This window comes from Mus caroli, chromosome 4 (genome assembly GCF_900094665.2).
Source record: "Mus caroli chromosome 4, CAROLI_EIJ_v1.1, whole genome shotgun sequence".
NCBI classification, from domain to species: domain Eukaryota; kingdom Metazoa; phylum Chordata; class Mammalia; order Rodentia; family Muridae; genus Mus; species Mus caroli.
In genome coordinates this window covers 109885166-109908206 of record NC_034573.1, presented here as the reverse complement: position 1 = coordinate 109908206, position 23041 = coordinate 109885166, and the positions used below count along the sequence as shown (strand labels likewise).

General features: G+C 46.2%; 1 protein-coding gene and 1 pseudogene across 5 annotated transcripts in view; both read left to right on the top strand.

Moving 5' to 3' along the window:
* Ccdc30 (coiled-coil domain containing 30) overlaps positions 1-23041 on the top strand; it is an 87590-nt gene that overhangs the window by 59970 nt on the left and 4579 nt on the right. For all 5 annotated transcript variants that reach the window (XM_021159855.1, XM_021159854.1, XM_021159856.2 and 2 more), the window contains 5 exons: positions 2139-2283; positions 11543-11655; positions 17550-17691; positions 19907-20043; positions 20278-20392. In XM_021159855.1, coding sequence (XP_021015514.1) covers positions 2139-2283; positions 11543-11655; positions 17550-17691; positions 19907-20043; positions 20278-20392 — 652 coding nt within the window. The remainder of the gene's footprint in view (positions 1-2138; positions 2284-11542; positions 11656-17549; positions 17692-19906; positions 20044-20277; positions 20393-23041) is intronic.
* On the top strand, positions 15870-16926 carry LOC110292523 (annotated as a pseudogene).

Sequence of the window (23041 nt, the reverse complement as noted above, 5' to 3'; positions counted from 1 at the left end):
TAGCTGTCTTCAGACACTCCAGAAGAGGGAGTCAGATCTCGTTACGGATGGTTGTGAGCCACCATGTGGTTGCTGGGATTTGAACTCCGGACCTTTGGAAGAGCAGTCGGGTGCTCTTACCCACTGAGCCATCTCACCAGCCCCTGACTGTGCTTCTTGTTTTTATTATTCTTTTTTTCTGTTTGTCTTTGATTTATAATGTTCATCTTTCTCTGGCTTCTTTTGGTGGAAGCTCTGAGTATTGATTTTAGGCTCTCCTTCCTTTATAACACAAGCATCTCCTGGCACCCGTTTCTCTGCTTCTGCTTCATCCCACAAAGTCTGTAATTTCATTTAATTTAAAATGTTCTCAACCTGACTAGCATTAGAGATGCCTACAACATTGGCAAGACACATCTGGGCATTTGTGAGGGTCTCTGGACAAGGTGGGCTTGTGGGCCAGTGTACTGAGTGGGAGAGACCCACTCTGAATGAGCGGTGTCTTCCAAAAGGCTAGGGCCCAGATTGAGTGTCAGAAAGGTGAGAGGAGACACTCATTCTCCCTTATTGAACAATGCATCTTTCTGCAGCTGCCTTCAAGGGCGTCAGACTCTGGGTTCGTGGAACTGTACCAGCAGCCGACCGTTGTGCTTTCAGACCATTGGCCTGGAACTGGGGCTGTGACGACAGCTTCCTCGTGTTCTGAGGCAGCCAGCTTCTTGGTCTGGGCAGCTCTGATTATGAAGAAAAGGTCCTCCCAAGTGTCTTCTAAGGTTGCTAATTTCGAACTGGTTACTTAACAGAACCATAAAGAAGACAGACACTTTCTCAGATATGCATATAGTGATTTAGATAAAGCAGAAAACGACAGTGAGAACGTTGGTGTAGGGTTAAGTATGATTGGAAGAATTAAGCTCCAGCAACCTTTAGTGTGCCTGCGCTTACATCCAAAGAACCTAAGAGCGAGAGGCTCAGAGCCCTAGGACCCAGCAGAGCCCCAGAGCAGGCAGAACCCTGGGAGCTGGCAGAGCCCTGAGCCAGTGTCTCAGAGTCTACCATCCAGTAGCCTATCAGTTGCTGTGATGGTTTGTATATTCTTGGACCAGGGAGTGGCACCATCTGGAGGTGTGGCCTTGTTGGAATAGGTGTGACCTGGTTGGAATAGGTGTGTCACTGTGGATGTGGGCTTAAGATCCTCACCCTAGTTGCCTGGAAGTCAGTCTTTCACTAGCAGCCTTTGGATGAAGATGTAGAACTCTCAGCTCTGCCTGTGCCATGCCTGCCTGGATACTGCCATGCTCTCACCTTGATGATAATGGACGGAATCTCTGAACCTGTAAGCCAGTCCCAATTAAATGTTGTTTTTATAAGACTTGCATTAGTCATGGTGTCTGTTCACAGCATTAAAACTCTAACTAAGACACCGGGTTAGTCTCAAATTCATTACAGAGATCTGCCTAGAATGCATAAATAAGAGAGGGCAAAGCTGTCTAGGCAGCTTTAGAATCTTACTGCCCTGGCATGCAGGTGAGAATTTTGCCCATCGGTGCTATTTCATCATTCCCATCGCCATATTCCTCAAGATGAATCTCTGGGATGAAGAGAATCTTGGTTTGAAACCCAAAGTCTTTCCAGGAACTGTAGTTTGATGAGTCTCTCTGAAAAAGCAGGTGCTGACGGTGCTCACTGGGAAGTGTGGATTTCCCCATCGACCCAGGACACAGAGTGTCAGTCCCTGAGTCATCTGTAGCGGGGCTGCCGTGTGCACACCAGTGTCAGCAATGTTTAGAGCTAGAAGATTGTGGGCCAAGCTGTAAAGCACCGGGAAGAAGGTGCGTGGACTCCGGAGCAGAGCCTCACCTCAGCCTTGCCCTAGCGTACCTGGTGCCACAGCTTCCTCATCTCTGCCATGAGGAAATTTATTTCTTCCTCATGGATTTGTTTTGGTGGCAAGAGAGAGAGAGAATTAAGGAAAAGTGTCTTATTATGTAGGAGGCTCCCTGCACAGGTCCCCTTATCTTGCAGACATATAGCTGTATCTCACTCTGCTGAAATGACAAACTCCCTTGTGCTGGCCCAGAAGTTCTGGGCCTAGGGATCACTTGCAGAGTGTGGCAGTCCACAGACTGACCTGCTGTGTGTGCATTGCTTGCCTGCAGGATGCTCCTAGACCAGGACATAAATGAGCTCCAGACACAAGTGAGAGCCTGGCAGGATAAGGAGAAACAACAGGAAACAGTCAATTCCCAGCAACAAGAGGCCCTACGAAAACAACTGGAGAGGGAGAGGAGGAAGTGTGAAGAGGTAAGAAAGTAGCAGCCGGTGTCCCTGGTTTCCTGTTCTCACAGACTGGGATGCGTTTCCATTGCTACTACTGCTATTCAGCTAATAATCACTGAGCACACTCTACCTACTGAATTTAGCTGGGAAAACAAATATATACAAATAATGGAGATTACAGACATAGATACAGATATATCTCCAAGTGGAAGGGAAGGAAATATGACCTCCCTGTATCATCTGGGCTGGGAAAGGTTATAAATTAAGTTAATAGGAGATGGAGGGAGGCCTTAATGATGAAGAGTACTGGCTGCTTGTCCAGGGGACATGGATTCAATTCAATTCCAGGCACACACAATGTAGCTTACAACTGTCTGTCAAAACACTTCAGGCACCAAATGTGTGGCACACAGCCATACATGAAGGCAGAACATTCTTATACAGAAAATGAAAAATATGTATTTTTAAAAAAAAAATAATCAACATAGGGCAAATTAATAGGAATAAGACCATTTTAATTACATATATATGAATGGGTTTCCCACAAAACATGAGACTTAAAAAGGGTCATAGTTTGCTCAGCATCCTGAGCTATCTAGAAAGGGCCCCGGGACCTCAGGAGCACAGTAGAAGCAAGTTGTGGAAGGTGTGGGGAGGAATTGTAAGATGAGGAAGGGGTCATCTCAGATACAGATAAACGTCTCTCCGATGTGGACTGAGGACATCACTCAGTGGGTCAAGCATTTGCTGGGAAGGTGTGAAGACCTGAGTTTGAATCCCCAGCACTGGGCTGGCAAGATGGCTCAGCGGTTAAGAGCATTGACTGCTTTTACGAAAGTTCTGAGTGCAATTCCCAGAAACCACATGATGGCTCACAACCACCCATAATAAGATAGGATGCCCTCTTCTGGTACGTCTAAAGACAGCTACAATGTACTTATTTATAATAATAAATATTTGGGCCGGAACAAGCAGGGTCTGAGTGACCAGGGCTGACCGGAGCAAGCAGAGGTCCTAAATTCAATTCCCAACAACCACATGAAGGCTCACTCACAACCATCTGCACAGCTACAGGTTACTCAGATACATAAAATAAATAAATAAATCTTAAAAAAAAAAAAAAGGATCCCCAGCACTCGTAAAAGCCCAGCACACAGTGTGAGTGTCTGGTATCCCAGTGCCCCTATGGGGAAATAGGAGGCAGAGTGGAGAATCCCTGGAAGTTCAAGGTCCAGGGACCCTGGGGAACACAGTGTAGCAAAGCAAAGAGGACCCCATCTAAAGGTGAGAAGACAAGGATGGTGACGTCATCCTCCTACGTTTCTATGATGGCTGTGGCACATACACGCCCACACATGTGAATGTATGCGCTCGCGCACACGCACACACACAGAGGAATAAAGCCCACTTCCTGACATAGAAACTTGCTGACCTACATTTCTTGCATAGATGTAAATTTCTTTTACAAAAGATAGCTCTTCCCAGCTGCCCTTCATGACTGGTTTCTCAGAATACCAAGTTTGAAAACACACCAAGGAAGCACACAGGAGGTGTTCTAGTGTTACTACTGTTGTGATGGAATACCATGACCAAAAGCAAGTTGGAGCCAGGCAGTGGTGCCACACACCTTTGTGTGTGAGTTTGAGACCAGCCTGGTTCTACAGAGCTAGTTCTAAGACAGCTAAGGCTACACAAAGAAAACCTATTTTGGAGCGGCTGGAAGGGGACAAGTTGGGGCAAGAACTTGAACAGACCTGGAACCTGAAGACAGGAGCTGATGGAGAGGCCGTGGAGGAGGTGCGGCTCACTGGCTTGCTCAGCCTACTTTCTTTCTAGAACCCAGGACCACAAGCCCAAGGATAGCACCACCCACAATGGTCTGGACCCTCCCTTATCAGTCACTAATTAAGAAATTAATTGCCGGGCGGTGGTGGCGCACGACTTTAATCCCAGCACTTGGGAGGCAGAGGCAGGCGGATTTCTGAGTTCGAGGCCAGCCTGCTCTACAAAGTGAGTTCCAGGACAGCCTGGGCTACACAGAGAAACCCTGTCTCGAAAAACCAAAAAAAAAAAAAAGAAAAAGCCTTATAGTCAGGGATGTGGTTCATACCTTTAATCCCAGCCCCATGGGAGGCAGAGGCAGGCAGATCTCTTGAGTTTGAGGTCAGCCTTGGTCTACAGAATGAGTGCCAGGACAACCAGGGCTACACAGAGAAACCAGAGAGCGAGAGTGAGAGTGAGAGAGAGAGAGAGAGAGAGAGAGAGAGAGAGAGAGAGGCCTACAGCTACAGCTAGATCTTATGGTGGCATTTTTCTCAATTGGGGTTCCCTCCTTTCAGATGACTGCCACTTTCGTCAAGTTGATATAAAAATAGCCAGCACATTGTACATCCTGATCAGGTTTGGGGATTGTGTGCCCTGAGCCCCCAAACAAACAAGAAGGTATTTACTACACAAGGAAAAGGTGCTTGGAATGCTTCTGGAAGGGAGATCATCAGAAGGAGCTGCTGTGGGTGTCCAAGAAACCCGGAGGATCGGAGACCACAGGGAAGCTAACTCCTCCAGAGCCAAAGATGTCTTTCCTGATGTCTGCCATGTCTCTGACTGCTTGTTCAAGGAAACACTAAGAGGGAAAGGCAAGCCTGAGCCCACACTACTTCAGCACTTCACCTCTGAAGGCAGACGAGCAGGTTCTTATTGTTGTTCTTGTGTGTTTGTTTTTCCTCCACACAAAGCAGTCCTGTGTGGGCACCAGCAGGGTGTACACAGCTTTCACTCAGTGGACACCATCTGCCTGGATTCAGCATCAGATCCCACAAAACACGGGCTTGTTCTTCAGGACCTTCCCTAGCTTTGTTACTGGAGATCAGCTGTAAGTCTGAAGCTGCTGTGAGACTCTTATGGATCAGGTTTGGTCCTGGTGGCTTAGAATGGCTCAGGAGAGGCAGGTTAAGCGCATTTGCTGTTCTTCCAGAAGACCAGAGTTGGATTCCCAGCACCCATATGCGGCAGCTCACAACTGCCTATAACTCTGGCTTCAGGGGGTGCAACGCCATCTTCTGGCCTCTGCTGGTATGCACACACAGATGTACACATACATAAAAGGAGGAGGTCTCGAGAAATGTTTACTTAGTTTTACCAGCTTATTAGAAAGGGTTGCAACTCAGAAATAGCCAGAAGGAAGAGATGCCCGGGAATATGGGATGTGACTGAGAGTCCATGTGACCAGCCTGATCCTCCATATGTTCACTAACCCACAGCTCTCTAATTCCTAACCTCATGGAATTTTGTGGAAGTTTCTGGCTCAGGGTTTTATACAAGAGGAATTTGGAAGTGATCTCTACTCCACTGAAACCACAAATAAAAAGCTGAGCAAACTGAAATTTTTAAGCAATACTGCTTGATCTATCAAAAAAGTGAGGTCACAGGGTCACAACTGCCTGGAGGTCGGTGAGACCAACACAACATTAGAGAGAAACTCTGGTGAGAACCTGCTAGGAAATCCTGCACTGAAACAGATGAACCATTTGGAGGCTCAGTGTGGAATCTCTCCCTGGGCTCCAGGTCGAGGGCTGTAGGGGAGGGCAAGGAGGCATTCAAAGTTCATGATGGGGCTTTGTCAGAACCTAACTGAACCAGGGCAAGAGAAACTTGCAATATGAGCCCACTCCATGCCTATTTTAAGGAGAAGAAATGGCGACAGGGAAAGAGGCATGTGCAAGGGCCATGGTCAAAGGTGAAGCTAACTGAAAGACGACAATCCTCTCATCTGAGCAGAGAATCCAGCCCACCCACCCCCTTTGCCACAGCAGCGAACACTAAATTTCCATCTTAGCAACTCCCTTTATGTCTGACTATAAAGGAAAATTCACAAACCATACATATTAAGATACAATGTGAAGGATCTGAGTAACGTTGAAGACTCCTGCAATTAACACGCTTCGGGCCCTAATAAAGCAGGTGGCACGTAAACAGAGAAACAGAGAAATGGAAAGTTTAAAGAAGAACAGAAACGCACGACATAGAAACCACAGTAGCAGAAGTGGCGGCAGCCTGGGACAGGGCTCTTTGCAGACTGCACACAGCTGAGGGGTGAATCCTGGACCCTGGAAATCGCAACAGAAAGCTCAAAAACAGCAAACGAAGTGGACGTTGAGAGGAAAGAGCAGACTGTTCGATACAGAAAGCGTAATGCATGGTACAAATGCAGAAAACCAAGGTAAAAGAAGGAGAAACGCTTGCTAGACTAAAGATCGAGGATGCCCAAAGGTCAGCTGCTGAGCCACAGATCCAGAAAGCTCAGAGACCGCCAAGCAAGGTAATTCAAGAACCTCAGGTTGGCTTATGATGGCCAAACGGAAGGTCGAAGAAAGGGCAACATCCTGGAAAAAGGCACAGGGATAAAATACTTCCTCAGACACAAATTGAGTGGTTTGCCAGCAATGCTAATAGGTGTTCTTTAGACAAGAGAAAAACACATAAGCAAAGCAAAACAATAACAAAACCCCTACAAAAAAGCCAAGAATCTACATAAGGCATAGAAGCCTGCCAGCCAGACGGCCCAGTGGGTAAGGCTTGCTGCCAAGCTTCAGACTACTGAAAGTTGTCCTCTGACCTCCACAAGCATCCCCGTGACACATGCACACACAATAAATACGTATTTACTAACCACTGAGATGGCTCAGCATTTAAGAGCACTGGTTGCTCTTGCAGAGGACCCAAGTTCAATTCCCAGCAACCACAGGGCAGCTCACAACCATAGGAAGCACAGGTCCCAGGGGATCCATTGCCCTCTTCTGGCTTCTCAAGCATGAACACCCACATGGTGCCCAAACACACATGCAGGTGTGTGCTCTTGCATGCACACACACACACACACACACACACACACACACACACACACTTAAATCATTAGATACGTTTAAATTCCAGCTCCTATAAGCACATTCGTCTCAGTACGGTTGGCCCGTTCAGTCTTACAGTCCTTTGTCCCCAACTTAACCTCCTAGAAGTCCATTCCTCCACATATGCCTCAAGCTCCTGGCATTGTAAGATGCCAAATCCTGCCTATATTCCTTATTTCTTTATAAGTCAAGGCCTATATTCAACCTCTTCTCTCCCAAAGTGTGTTAGCGTCTAACTCTATGTTATGACTGGAGAGACAAGAAGGAAGATGTGGTAGTGGTCATATTCAGATGGCTTTTAAGAACAACAACACATTTTATTTGTTTGTTTGTTTGTTTTTGTTTGTTTGTTTTTGAGACAAGGTTTTTCTGTGTAGCCCTGGCCTAACAAGCTGACCTTGAATTCGCTGTGCATCCGAGGTGATCTTGAACTCCTAATCTTCCTACCCCCACCTGTCAAGCGCTGGGATGACTGACTGGTGTCACTGTCCCTAAGCCTGGTCTGTGCCACGCTGGGGAGCAAACCCAGGGCTCCATACGTGCTAGGCAAGCCCTCTGCCAACAGAAACACATCTCTAGCAACAGGCTTCTTCTTCCAAGGTGCCTGCCTAAGATGCAATTCATGCAGACCCCCAAAGCAAGGATTCTAACCTCTGCAGACAACACGGTGGGAGCTGCTTACACTGATTGCCACAGGAGCTTGAATTCGAGGTCCGGTCAGGTGTTGATGTTCCCAGATGTTTTCTGTGTATCTCTGAGCCCTGTGTTTCACAGGACGCAAGAAGGCCATGACTTCAGTTTGTGCTGTCACCTGCCATCTGTTTGAGAAGCTTTGTTGTTGTTGTTGTTGTTGTTGTTGTTGTTGTTGTTGTTGCATTGACTTTCTAGCTACAAGAGAGATTAACCTCTGCTCTTCTAACCTCTGTGGTCCTCCGACTCTACCTTGGTCCAATAATTAGACTCCTAAGTAGGGAGTGTTCTCCTTGGATACGTTGCTTGACTCCATCAGAGATGTCTGGGTCACCCTGCAGACCCCAGAATTCTCGGTTCCATCAAACAGCACGGTTAGCTGAATGAGAAGACTTGAGGAGGCACCTTAGGGAGGGAAAAGCTTATTTCTCCACTTGGTGTCAGAGGTCTCTGTCCATGGCCTGAGGCAAAGCATCATGGTAGGAGCAACTGTTTGCCTGATGGCTGCCAAGAAGCAGAGAAAGGAAGGGGAAAGGGGCCGAACACCTTTCCAGGCAATGCCTGGGTGAGTCCTTTCTCTAGCTAGACCCTACCTCGGTGAATCCAGCAAGGGGCTAATCTATTATTTAGTTCAGAAGTCTTAGGATCCAGTTAGTTTTCCCAAAGCCCATCAGTAGGCCACAAAGCCTCTGACATGAACTGCCAGGGAAGTGTTTCTCAACCTGTGGGTCGTGACCCCCTTGGGTGGAACAACTTTTCATAGGGGTTACATATCAGATATCCTAAATATTAGATATTTACATTATGATTCTTAACAATACCAAAATTACAGTTATGAAGTAGTAATGAAAATAATTTTATGGTTGGGGTCACCATAACATGAGGAACTATATTAAAGGGTCACAGCGTTATAAAGGTTGAGAATTGCTCTGTTGGTTCTGGGGACGGCGCTTCTTATGGTCTCCCAAAGTACTTCCCTATGGGCAGCTGTTAGCTGATAACATAGCCAAGCCTTTTCCTGTAGGTGCTTAAAAGCAGTGAGTTCAGCCAGGCGTGGCCAGCCTGCTCTACAAAGTGAGTTCCAGGACAGCCAGGGCTATACAGAGAAACCCTGTCTCTAAAAACCAAAAAAAAAAAAAAAAAAAGCAGTGAGCTCAGACTACAGATTAAGCCTTTACTCATACTATTGTTCAGAAATTGCTGCTTTAAAAGAAAAAAATTTAATGGGAAAAAAAGAAAAGAATCCTTCATCTAAAACTCTGAAATCCAAACGCCCCCAAATCTGAAATTTTTGGAGCTGGACATTGTGGCACATACCTGTAGCTTCAGCTACTCGGTAAATCCTGAAGCAGGAGGATTGCTTTTAGCTCCAGAGCTCTAGACCTCAACGAGTAAAACTGCAAGAACCTATCTGTGATGGTTTGAATATGCTTGGCCCAGGGAGCAGCACTATTAGGAGGTGTGACCTTGTTGGAAGAAGTGTGTCACTGTGGGCGTAGGCTTTAAGATCCTTGTCCTAGATCCCTGGAAGTCAGTCTTCTGTTTGTCTTTGGAGCAAGATGTTGAACTCTCAACTCCTTCTACACCATGTCTACCTGGGTGCCGCCATGATGATAAAGGACTGAACCTCTGAACCTGTAAGCCAGTCCCAACTGAATGTTGTTCTTATAAGAGTTGCCTTAGGGGCTGGCTTAGCGGTTAGGAGCACTGACTGCTCTTCCGAACTTCCTGAGTTCAAATCCCAGCATCCACGTGGTGGCTCACAACCATCCGTAATGAGATCTGACGCCCTCTTCTGGTGTGCCTGAAGACAGCTATAGTGTACTTAGATATAATAATAAATAAGTCTTTAGGCTGGAGCAAGCGGGGCCGACCAGAGAGAGCAACCTTCATTCTCAGCAACTATAATAAGGCTCACAACCATCAGTACAGCTACAGTGTACTCATATGCATAAAATAAATCTTAAAAAAAGCCAAGAGTTGCCTTGGGGCTGATGAGATGGCTCAGTGGCTAAGAGCACTCACTGGCTGCTCTTCCGAAGGTTCAGAGTTCAAATCCCAGCAACCACATGGTGGCTCACAACCATCTACAGGGGGATCTGATGCCCTCTTCAGACAGGCAGATATATGTGCAGCAGAGCACTCATACATAAAATAAATAAAATTTGGTCATGGTGTCTCTTCACAGCAGTAAAACCCTAACTAAGACACTATCTAAAATAATACACAGACACACATATGCTGGACATGTTTTGAATGCTGACATGATACCACATGTGGACAGCTCCATCCCTGACCTCATGTGCTAGGTCATCCAAATACAGGTGCACAAAAATATTACAATACTTTCAGGTGATATGAATAAGGTGTGTGTAAGATATAAATGGATTTCATCTCTGGCCTTGGTCCTCATTCCCAAGGTAGCTTGTCATGTAATTGCAAATATCCCCAAATCCTGATTGCTTCTTATCTCAAACATCCTGGCTAAGAGATATTTGGCCTGAACCTTCCAATCTAACCAGCTTGGATCCACACTTTGAGTTTCTAGTCACTGAAGCCACTTCTAGATCCAAATACCTTATGGGTCAAAGGTTGAGAGATTTTGGTTTTGGCACTCATGCTATAAAAAATGCAAACTGCCAGGGCTGGAGAGATGGCTCAGAGGTTAAGGGCACTGACTGCTCTTCCAGAGGTCATGAGTTCAATTCCCAGCAACCACATGGTGGCTCACACCCATCTGTAATGGGATCTGATGCCCTCTTCTAGTGTGTCTAAAGACAGTTACAGTGTATTTATATAACTAAAATAAGTAAATCTTAGAGGGAAAAAAAAAAAAGCAAGCTGCCTTCCCTTTTCCTCTATGCTCACATCACACCAGTAAACACTGGAGTCTCCTGTGACCACCAAGATGTGCGGCTTTCTGCCTATGTCTCTGAGTGACCAGAAGCTCGGTATCTTCTGATGTGATTCAATTCTGACACAATTGACCTGGAGACTATTTCATCAGACCTCATGGATTAGGTAGGATTCAGTCCCTAGAGACTTCAGACCCAGTGGCAAGACAAGGGCCTCTGGAATTATTTTTTTTTTCTCCCTCCTTTCTTTGAGACAGGGTATCACATAGTGCCAAGTGGCCTCAAACTCTTTACGTAGCTGAAAATGCTCTCGACCAGTTGCTAAGGTTTTAAGTGCCACCATATGTAGTTTTATGCAAGGCTGGGGATCCAACTCAAGACTAAGTGTGTACTAGGCAAGCACTCTGGCAGCTGAGCCACACTGCTAGCCTAGCCTATAGAATTCCTGACCAACTAGAAATGGACTGGTGTTTCCATGTTCCCTCCTAAGATTTAGTCGCTTTGCTAGAGTTTGCTCACACAACACAGGGGAACAACATTACACTACTGTTTCCTGGTTTGTTACAAAGGTCATTCTAAAGGATAGCAATAAGCAGTCAGACAAAAGGGCACACAGGACGAGGTCAGGAAGGGACTTGAGCTCCTGTCTCCCTGTGGTAGTAGGGAGCCTGCTCCCAGCAGGTGAAAGAATACAGGTCTCCCCTCAAGCCACATGACATAGAAGCTCAGACCAAAGCAGTATCTAAGGCTCATCAAATCTTGCCCTTTGGAATTTATGTGAGGGTTTGACTGCACACACACAGACTTGTCCTTTTTCTCCATCATGTTTTTCAGTATGTCAAGAGCAACCAGGAATTGTCAGAGAAACTATCTAGCTTGCAGCAAGAAAAGGAAGCTCTATGGCAAGAACACGGGCAGTTTTTGGAGCAACTTGGTGATCATGTGAGGTAAAATAAATAAATAGCAGGTTTCCTGTGGACAAATAGGATACAGGGGGCTCAACTGCTAGCAGCCCCCAGAGCAATCACACCACGGGGGCCATCAGTGTGATTTCCCAGTCCCACCTACATAGTTCCAAGGAAGATGTGGGCCCAATTCCTCCCCAAGAAGAGGGATTTAACTATTTACGGAGCTCTGTTTGTATCTTGCTTTCCCCAAGTATACGCCCTCACTGTCTTCAAGGGTTCTTTAATAGGTACTATTTACTTTTAATTTATGTATATGAGTGTGAGCCTACAAGTGTCTACATGTGCATGCAGGAGACCTTGGAGGCCATAAGAGGGCATCAGATCCCCTGGAACTGGAGTTGCATACAGGTGGTTGTAAGCCACCATGTGGGTGCCTAAGCATTGAGCTCTCTTTGGGCTGTCTTATATTTCCTTTCCTCTGCCTGGACAGTATATACACCAGACACGAGAGAGCCAGGGTATGCCAAAGTCCTAACTGATCACTGCAGTGTTACCTGCCTCGATAGCAGAGCCTTCCTGGGACCTCCCTGAGGCCAGGCCCAAGTCCCATTCTCACTGCTATTGACAAACAGTGCCAACATGCTGATACCAGTCTGCTGCAGAACTCCCTGGACAGGATGGTTGTGAAACCATGCAATTTTACTCAGTGTAATTTCATACCTTGACCAGCATTTGGCGCCAGAGAGCACAAAGACCAAAAGTACCATCCGAAAAGCTTAGGCTACCCAGTCATCCCACCACAGGCCTGATTCCCTTTGGAATGGCTCCAGGGTCCATGATTGAACAGCACTGTGCATCGTTAATGCCCTGGCAAAAGTCCAAAAGCATCCCGCTACTGCTGCTACCATGATGGAGGAGCTGCTGTTTCCCCAGGTCCCTTTTGAAGGGGGAAGGGATCTTGATGAAATTGTCCTCCAACATCCTTGCTTTTGAGGTATATAGAATACATATCCAAAAGACTAATAGACAATTCAATGCATTTTGACAGACGTGTATATACATATAACTCCCACCTCAGTCAAGATGCAGAACACGTCCCCACTGCTGGAGTCTCTCCTGCCTGTGTGCTGTCAGTCTGCAGCTGTATCCCCTGTGTCTTCCTCAGGGAACCACTGCTGTGCTGTGTGCGTTCCCAGAATCTCTAAGCAGGCTCGCTCTGCATGTTGTTCTTTTCATGCCTGACTTGAGCAAGAACTCAACATATTCCATTATTTACACGTGTCCTTACAGCTAGGTCTTTCTTTCCACTGGACTTTGAGTGTGTGTGTGTGTGTGTGTGTGTGTGTGTGTGTGTGTGTTACGGCTGCAAGGCTGAATAATTCTCCATGTTATTTATGCATGACCTTTAGAAAAATGAGTCCAACCCCAGCTGCATGTGCGTGGGTCCTTACATACATGAATTTAATTGAACTCTATGAAGAACTAGTGTTTTCCCAGAGCATCACCATACAGTTCTAACATTGTCCAGAGTTGAAGGTCACAGATCCGTGAAGGGCAATGGAAGGAAAGGTCAAAGCACAAGGTTCATTTTCATTTCCGACTCCCTGATCCCAGTCCTGAACTTTACAGATAAGTCTTGTATCTACATGTTTTCCCAGCTGCTTTTCCAGAGGAACAAATTCCTCACCTTCTTGAAGCCCAAGTAATAAGCACTCTGGTTTTACTTAGACACAAGCTAAAATTTTCCCCCTAAGTGTTGTGCTACCTCACGAGGCTGGTGTTTAACACAGTCAGAAGGACAGAAAAGCCACACATTCTTTGGGCAAGTGGACTTAGAACCTCAGACCAAACCATTATCTAAGCCAGACAGCCAGACTGCAGTAGCCAGGGAAGCCTCTGGGTTCTCCCTGGCTGTCAGGCATCATGTGTGCAGGAACCCACATATAGATACACACATACGCAGAGTTTTACAAACTAGACAGAAAACATGACAATACTAAACATATTGGGAATCAGCTATTTTCCCAGTTTATAATTTATCCCTTTTCTTTCAAAATAAAATTTTTTTTTAGTTAATCTAAGGGGCAAAGTAGCAGCTCTTTGGTTGGGAAGCTAAAGATTTGGGGCTTTAATTTTTTATTTTATTTTTATGTGTTCTGTGAGTGTTTTGTTTGCATATATGTAAGTACACCACATGCATGCCTGGCGTCCTTGGAGGTCTGAAGAGGGCATGGGATCCCCTGGGACTGGTGTTACAGATGGTTGTGAGCTGTCCTGTGGGCGCTGGGAATTGAACCTGTGTTCTCTGCAAGGGCATCAAGTGACCTTAACTGCTCAGCCAACTCTCCAGCCCAAGATTGGGTACCAATAGCCAAGATAAGTAGAATAATTTCTGAAAGCGTGTGCTGTGTGTCAGGTGATGTCAGAACATCACTGGGTGTGGTAGAGGCAGGAGGGCAGAAGCTCTAGGTCAGCTTCAAGTTCAAGGCTACCCTGAGCTACATGAGACACACGATTTTAGAAAAAAAAAAAATCATGATGCTAATGGCTGTAGTGGCACACACTTATAATCTCAGCACTCAGGAAGTGGAAGCAGAAGGACCAGGAGTTCAAAGCCAGCCTGTGCCACGTTGTTAGAAAATTGTCTCAAAATCAAAAGTCTATCAGCATCACTGTGAACACCTGGGAGGCCTAGAGGAAGCTAGGAAGGTTGTGTGTAGTGTGAGATGCCCCATCTCTGATGCTCCTCAGGATGCTGGTACCCAGGAATAGCTTCCACCACGAATCCCCAATTCGAAAGAAAAGGAGAGTGTTATGGGAGGGAATTATCTTCTTAGGAACTGAAAACAACTTACAGAAGTGTGTATTTCACACTATGTAGTAGGCACTGTGCAAGGGCCATGGATTGAAATGGGTCTGTGGCAAGTTTATGAATACAGCTGTCTATAGGGAGTGGCAGTAGTTAGGGTACTATATGAAAACCTGAATATAAATGGCTTCAGAGGCCAGGAGGCAGCTCAGTTGGTAGTTGCATGAGGACCTGAGTTCAAATCCCCAGAATTCATGTAATGAGCCTGTAACCCGGATGCTGAAGGAGAGGGGAAGACAGGCAGATCCTGGAGCTCACTGGCCCGTCAGCCTAGTCAGATGCGTGAGCTCCCAGTTCAGTGTCAAAATACAAGGTGAGAACCAGCACTCAGACATTGGCCTTTGGCCTCCATACTTATCCCCACATTTATGCACACCTGTACATAATGCACATACTTGTGAACACACACATGCACACACACACTCGTGCACACACACAAAGCAGGAGATATAAAACTGGGCATGGTGACACATGCCCATTATAGTCTCAGCCTTGGGATCATAAATTCAAAGCCAGTCTGGGCCACATAGTGAGTCCCCCGCCAGTCTAAGCTCCATAGTGGGACTCTGCCTCAAAGAACCAAAAAGAAGCTTGCAGTATGTGTGTGTTTCTCTCTTATCTGACAACGTAGGCATAAGCAGTCCATGCCCAACATGGAGGTCCCCTGTGTCAGGAGCTGAGGCTTCCGCTGCCTTGCCCTTGCTCCAGCATCTTGTAGTCTTTTGTTTTGTTTTGTTGTTTTGATTGGTTGGTTTTTTTAGTTCCAGGTTTTGGTTTGGTTTGGCTTGGTTTTGGCTGTTTTTTGTTTGTTTTTAGTCAGGGTTTCTCTATGTGGACCTGGAACTTACTCTGTAGACCAGGCTGGCCTTGAACTCAGAAATCCACCTGCCTCTGCCTCCCAAGTGCTGGGATTAAAGCATACGCCACCACGCCCAGCAATAATATATATATTTTTAAATACAAAGAGTATAGGCCAAGTATGGTGGCACATGCCTTTAAGCTCAGCACTTGGGAGGGAGGCAGAGGCAGGTGGATCCCTGTGAGTTCAAGGCCAGGCTGTTCTACATCGAAAGCTTCAGGTCAGCCAGGGCTCTATGGTGAGACCCTGTCTCAAAACAAAATAAAACAAAACAAAACAGTGGAGCCAGGAACTAGAAATAATAATTTTCATCAGTGGGGCAGGATTCAGAATTCCTACATCAAGGACCCAAGGCTCAGGAGTTTCCTAAATTAAACTCAGACACTAAAGAGTCATAAGTTCAAACCAAGGTAAGCCAGAGGCTGGAGTTCATAGGACTGGCTGAAGAGAGAATTGTGTCTGGAGTCACTGTCGCAGAGCACAGGCCACGCTGCTTCTGCTCGCCCGTCACCCCCCATTGTGCACTAGCGGTCTCAAAAGATTCAAAGTCCAAGATGGCAACCCTCAAGGACCAGCTGATTGTGAATCTTCTTAAGGAAGAACAGATCCCCCAGAACAAGATTACAGTTGTTGGGGTTGGTGCTGTTGGCATGGCTTGTGCCATCAGTATCTTAACGAAGGACTTGGCGGATGAGCTTGCCCTTGTTGACATCATGGAAGACAAACTCAAGGGCGAGATGATGGATCTCCAGCATGGCAGCCTCTTCCTTAAAACACCAAAAATTGTCTTCAGCAAAGACTATTGTGTAACTGCGAACTCCAAGCTGGTCATCATCACAGGGGGGCCCGTCAACAAGAGGGAGAGAGCCAACTCAACCTGGTCCAGCGAAACGTCATCTTCAAGTTCATCATTGCCAACATTGTGAAGCACAGTCCACACTGCAAGCTGCTGCTTGTCTCAAATCCAGTGGATATCTTGACCGACATGGCTTGGAAAATCAGTGGCTTTCCCAAAAGCCAAGTTATTGGAAGTGGTTGCAGTCTGGATTCAGCTCGGTTCCGTTACCTGATGGGAGAAAGGCTGGGGGTTCACCCGCTGAGCTGTCACGGCTGGGTCCTGGGAGAGCATGGCGACTCCAGTGTGCTGGTGTGGAGTGAACATTGCCGGTATCTCCCTGAAGTCTCTGAACCCAAAACTGGGCACTGATGCAAACAAGGAGCAGTGGAAGGAGGTTCATAAGCAGGAGGTGGACAGTGCCTATGAGGTGATCAAGCTGAAAGGTTACACATCCTGGGCCATTGGCCTCTCTGTGGCAGACTTGGCCGAGAGCATAATGAAGAACCATTTCCACCATGATTCCTTAATCATGGAATCTCTATGGAATCAATGATGATGTCTTCCTCAGTGTCCCGTGTATCCTGGGAATAAATGTAATCTCAGATGTTGTGAAGGTGACACTGACTCCTGAGGACGAGGCCTGCCTGAAGAAGAGTGCAGACACCCTCTGGGGAATCCAGAAGGAGCTGCAGTTCTAAAGTCTTCCCAGTGTCCTAGCACTTCACTGTCCAGGCTGCAGCAGGGTTTCTATGGAGGCCACACCCTTCTCATCTGAGCTGTGGTTAGTACAGTGGTTTTGAGGTGATATGGGGAAACATCTCACTCCCCACAGCTCTGCCCTGCTGCCAAGTGGTACTACTTGTGTAGTGGTAACCTGGTTAGTGTGACAGTCCCACTGTCTCCAAGACACACTGCCAACTGTGCAGGCTTTGATTACCCTGTGAGCCTGCTGCATTGCTGCCCTGCACACCCTCACCAAACATGCCTAGGCCAACGAGTTCCCAGTTAGTCATAACCTGACTCCAGTGTGTACGTCCATGATGCATATCTTGTGCATAAATGTTGTACAGGATATTTTATTATATGTGTCTGTAGTGTGCATTGCAATATTATGTGAGATGTAAGATCTGCATATGGATGATGGAACCAACCACCCAAGTGTCATGCCAATGAAAACACCAAATAAACCTTGAACAGTGGGAAAAAAAAAAGAAGAAGAGAGGATTGTTCTAGACTCATTCCTCAATAGGTGAGGAAGATGCAAGGTAAGCCAGCATCCACACTAAAGGTTCATAGGTCATATCCAAAGGAGACCAATAGCTCCTACCTGTATTCCAGAGTGCTTATCCTGAATTTTGCTTTTATAGAAACTACAAAGACAAACACCACTGTCACAAAGCCAAGCTTCAAAAGGTCAAGGACCGTCTAACTCATGAGTTAGAGATACGGAATAAGAGGATTAAAGAACTTGAAGATGAAACTGGGAAACTGCAGCAGAAAATTGAAATGGTGAGAGAAAGAGGGGGGGGAGGAGAGAGAACACTGTGACCCCCTCTCAGGCAGTCAGCAGTCTGAGAAGGACCGCTCATCTTCACATTCATTATTCATGGCTTCTCTCTCCCAGCTTTCATGTTTTCCTACCACCTTCCACCTTTCCGTGTGAGGAGCTCTTTTTATTTTTAATGTATGTATGTGTGCACACTGGGGTGTGGATGTATGTGGATGTGTATGTATACATGCCTGCTTCCTTTCTCTCACTGGGCTAGTGCTTACCAATGAGACTTAACTGGCTGGACAGCAAGCACCCAAGGATCCCCGCCTCTTTACTACACAGTGCTGGGTTAACCCTCACAGCCATGCCCAGGATTTTTAGGTGGGCTCTGAGGTGTCCCTTCCCAGGGTATCCCGGGATGTGTCCTGCTCTCTGCTTCTGCCCTTCCCCTTGCAAAGATGCAGGTATATTGGACTTATTATACTATTTCTATATTGGTAATTTATTATTATTAATTATTTATTATTATATATTGGACATATTGATTTCACTTGGATTACCCCATGAGGACAGAGGCAGAAAGGGGAGGATGTGTCTGTAATCCAGAGAACATGGAGGATGCCTGGCAACCATACAACAGGAGGAGACTTGGAATGGTGTTCCTGTTAGGGCTCAGGGTGTAGCCCAGCACTAGAGCACCTGCCTCACATGCACAAGGCCCTGGGTTCAGCCTCCAGTACTGACAGGGAGACCTTCCCTGTCCCCAGAACTAACCCTGGCAGCATCTTGATTCCAGATTTCTAGCCTCCTAGGACTGTGATAACATAAACTCCCGGCATGCAAAGCCACCAGGTATGTGGTAATTTGAATTGTCTGAGGTATGGTAAGGAAGCTAAGTTCTTACCTTTCCCCCTCTGCCTAACAATGAATATAACCACAGACCAGCCAGATGGCTCAGTGGGTAAAGGTACTAAGGCACTTGCTGCCAAGCCTATTAGCCCTAAATTCAATCCCCGAGGACCCAGAGATCCTCAAAAAGAACTTATTCCTGCAGCTTATACTCTGATCTCCACATACATGCTATGGTACACACCCATATAATTGTTTAAAATCAATGGATGAATGGATGGATGGATGGATGAATGAATGAATGAATGAATGAATGAATGAAAAGGGAATACAGCGAGTAGAGCACCATGGCATGTGCCTGTAATGCCAGCCCTTAAGAGTCTGAGGCAGTGGGCTGGAGAGATGGCTCAGTGGTTAAGAGCACTGACTGTTCTTCCGAAGGTCCTGAGTTCAAATCCCAGCGACCGTAGGGTGGCTCACAACCGTCCATAATGAGATCTGATGTACTCTTCTGGTGCATCTGTAGTCAGCTACAGTGTACTTACATACAATAAATAAATAAATCTTAAAAGGCAATGGGCTGGAGAAATGGCTCAGGAGTTAAGAGCACTGACTTCTCTTCCAGAGATCCTGAGTTCAATTCCCAGCAACCACATGGTGGCTCATGACCATCTATAATGGGACACAATGCCCTCTTCTGGTGTGTCTGAAGACAGCTACAGTGTACTCATATAAATAAAATAAATAAATCCTTTTTTAAAAAAAAAAAGAGTCTGAGGCAAGAGTACCACCCTAGGATATATAACAAGTCTCTGTTCAAAACAAAAACAACTGAATATCCACAAAGCAGCTGGAAGTGTAGAATCCAGGGAGAAGATGTCAGTGCCAAGCACAGAATTCTGTTGCACTTGCTCTGGAGCTTTAATACCTGCTGGAATTAAAACACAGGGAAGACAACTGTTTCTTCCTGGAGATTGAGTGCCAAGGTAGCTTTCGTTGTGAATGTGTGCATTCTCTAGAGTAAACAACGCAAACAGGAGGCATCTAGCATAACTAAGGATGATGCCAAACTGGTGTCAACAGATTTGGGGGCCAGAGAGAGAGAAAGCAGGAGTTACTGGAGTTACTGGGTTTTTTTGTTTTGTTTTTTTTGTTTTTTTTGTTTTTTTGTTTTTCGAGACAGGGTTTCTCTATATAGCTCTGGCTGTCCTGGAACTCACTTTATAGACCAGGCTGGCCTCGAACTCAGAAATCCGCCTGCCTCTGCCTCCAGAGTGCTGGGATTAAAGGCGTGCGCCACCACGCCCGGCACCTGGAGTTACTGTTAAGACCTGGGCATGGGCCAAAGCTCTCAAATGTATGTGTCCTTCTTCCTCTTCCTAGGAGAAAGTGTTCCAGGGGCAGATCATGGCCCAGAATGACATCCTCCTCCTGGAAAAGAGGAAGCTTCTAGAACAAGTCACAGATCAAGAAGAACTGATTTGCAGCAGCAAGTGCACGATATCTGCCTTCCAGAGCAAGTATGTGCACTGAGCTCCGAAGGGGAAGGGTCTCTCCACTCAGGGCATGGTATGGCTGGAGACTGGGAGTGCCATGGAGGGAAGCAGAGTGTGCAGTTAGTGGAGTTGTATAACAGTGATGACACACATGGTTAGCATGCATGAGGCTCTGTGTTTGATCCCTGCAGACAGGAAGGGAGGGAGGAAGGGAGGGAAACATTTTCTAGCTACACCTCCAATTTGTGCCATGTTTAGGGCGTCTTTACTGGATAAAGAAAACCAGCAGTTGCAGGAGAACTGCCTCCGGCTCATGCAGCAAATTGGCCTCTTGGAACAAATTATAAGGAGCATCCAGATTCGCAGAGAAGAGGTGAGATGTGAGCTTTGTATTGGGTCCTGACTCTAAAGTTTGACTTGATGGTTCCCCCTGCCACAGCCTGCTCTTGGCTACATGGTGAGCTGTGGCAGAGCGGCTCACTCCTCTGGGGCACTTGGGACAGCAGACCTGTGACTGATCTTGGTGAGTCCTGCTTGTCACTCACTTAACTTTCCTAACACTTTTATCCAGCGTAATCCCAAAGCCATCTACATAGGCCTCTAAGCATCTTTCTAAATGTGCTACATTGCTGTTGCCCTTTTTCTTCTCTAAATCAGTCACTTAGCAGTGCAGTCTCAGAGGGCAAGAACTGTAGCTCATCGGTGACCACATCGGGGAACTGGCATAGCTCATACATGACTGCATCTGTGGACAGGTATAGTTCATATTTGACCATATCTTCAGACACTCATGCTTTGAGAATGAATGGATGCTAAATGTTTTCTCAGATGTGCTTCCTTCTGAACAACCCTGTTTGCAGCATATTGTTCTGGCCCTGTTTGGAGAGAAAGAATAGCAGATCTGAGGCTCGGAAAGGTTGAGTGAAGCCAGTTTAGTCTACTAAAGAGTCAAGACTGAGGAGAGCAGCTGAGTCAGAGAAACACAAGTATTTCCAAATTCCAACAGATAAATAGCCAAGGAGAATTGTGGGGGATAGTGTGGGCTCTGTCAAGGTCCAGAGTCTGACTGGTGAAGAATGAGACTTCAGTAAGCAGAATCAGATGATAGATCCGGGGTAGAGGCTACTTCCTCCTTGCCCTGGTGTGATCACCTGCAAGGCGTCCTTTTGGAAGACGCTTCTCCACAGATCTGGTTATTGGCTCTACAGCTATAAGACCTTCTTCTTGTTTATTCTCACAAAAGTAATTACTTCTAAGCTACGTGAGGTGTTTCCCAGTTGTCATCAGAAACAGAACTGCCCGCTTGTGTGACCCGATTGCCAAAAAAAGTTTCTCTGTTTGCTTGAGTGAGTTCTTTCTCCCTCAATCCACTCACTCATCAACCGTTAGCTCAAGGAACTCCACTGGGTCCTGGAACACCAAGAGAGTCTGTGTCTTCATATATCTTCATTCCAGTACGGAAAGGCAGACACACCTGGGAATGAAGATGACAGGATTACAAGTCATAAGACTATATGGAGACCCTGCATAGGATCTCATACCTGTAATCCCAGAACAAAGGAGGTTAAGGCGGGAAGGTTAGGAGTTCAAGACTAATGTCTGCTACTTAAGGATTTCAAGGCCAGCCTGAAGTACTGTCTCAACCAAACAACAACAATTCAACAACATCCACTGGTAGGGTAGCCTTTGCCTAAAGAATGACTTGAGTTCAGTTCCTGGAACCTACATGGGGGAGGAAAAGAACCAAGTCCTCTGACTTGAAGAAGAAAAAAAAAAGCCGTGTGATGGTGGCGCACACCTTTAATCCCAGCACTCAGGAGGCAGGGGCAGGTAGATCTCTGAGTTCCAGGCCAGCCTGGTCTACAGAGTGAGTCCCTGGACAGAGAAGCTCTGCCTCGAACTCCCCACCCCCACTCCAACAACAATTTTTAAAAGGCTTTATTATTATTAGCCAGCTAGCGACTATACAGGGTATTTGGGATCACAGTGTAGCACTGAGCCTTTCTCAGGGGGAGCTTTTAAGCACAAAAACAATGTCCTTGATTGACACACTTCAGTTAACAGGAACAGCTAGCCAGACTCAGAACAACAGAAGCTAAAAGGCAAGGTTAGTACATTCAGAGACTTCCCCAGAACTATGAACATTGATGGATTAGGCCTTTGTTTCTGTTTAGGCAGGTGGTGCTGTCTCCATGCTGAGTTTTATGGCCTGAATGGTGCTTTTGTCATGGAGTCAGTTGTGCTGAGGTATGGGGCTCTGTTACAACCCCAGAAGTGAATCAATACAGACCAAATAGCAGATATCATCAAAGCCCATTTTGTGAACCAATGAGTTTGTTAGGATTATTTATAGGCGCATGATTGAGGGTTACTTCCAGGAGAAGAAATGACTCAAAGACATCTGCCTCACCAAAAGCCATCCCACCATGGGTGACAGCTCACGAAAACTGGAAACTTGGAGCACACCATACAACCTGCAGACAGCTCAACAGGTTAGAGAGTCCCTTCCAGGCAACTCAGCTGCTCTGATTGTGTCTCTTACCAGTCCTTTCTAGAAAGTGTATCATCTTGGAGACTAAGAAGACTAGCTAGGGCTGGTGAGATGGCTCAGTGGGTAAGAGCACCCAACTGCTCTTCCGAAGGTCCAGAGTTCAAATCCCAGCAACCACATGGTGGCTCACAACCACCCGAAATGAGATCTGACACCCTCTTCTGGTGTGTCTGAGGACAGCTACAGTGTACTTACATATAATAAATAAATAAATCTTTAAAGAAGAAGAAGAAGAAGACTAGCTAATCTGGTCAGTTTCAGGGACTTCCTGAAGCTTATGGGTTGTTTAAATCCTAAATTTAAAGCACTTTTCTGCAGGATGGCATGTTTCTCTTCCATTTAGAACATCTTAAATTTTTTTTATTTTATTTTTTTTGTTTGTTTGTTTTTCGAGACAGGGTTTCTCTGTGTAGCCCTGGCTGTCCTGGCACTCACTTTGTAGACCAGGCTGGCCTCGAACTCAGAAATCCG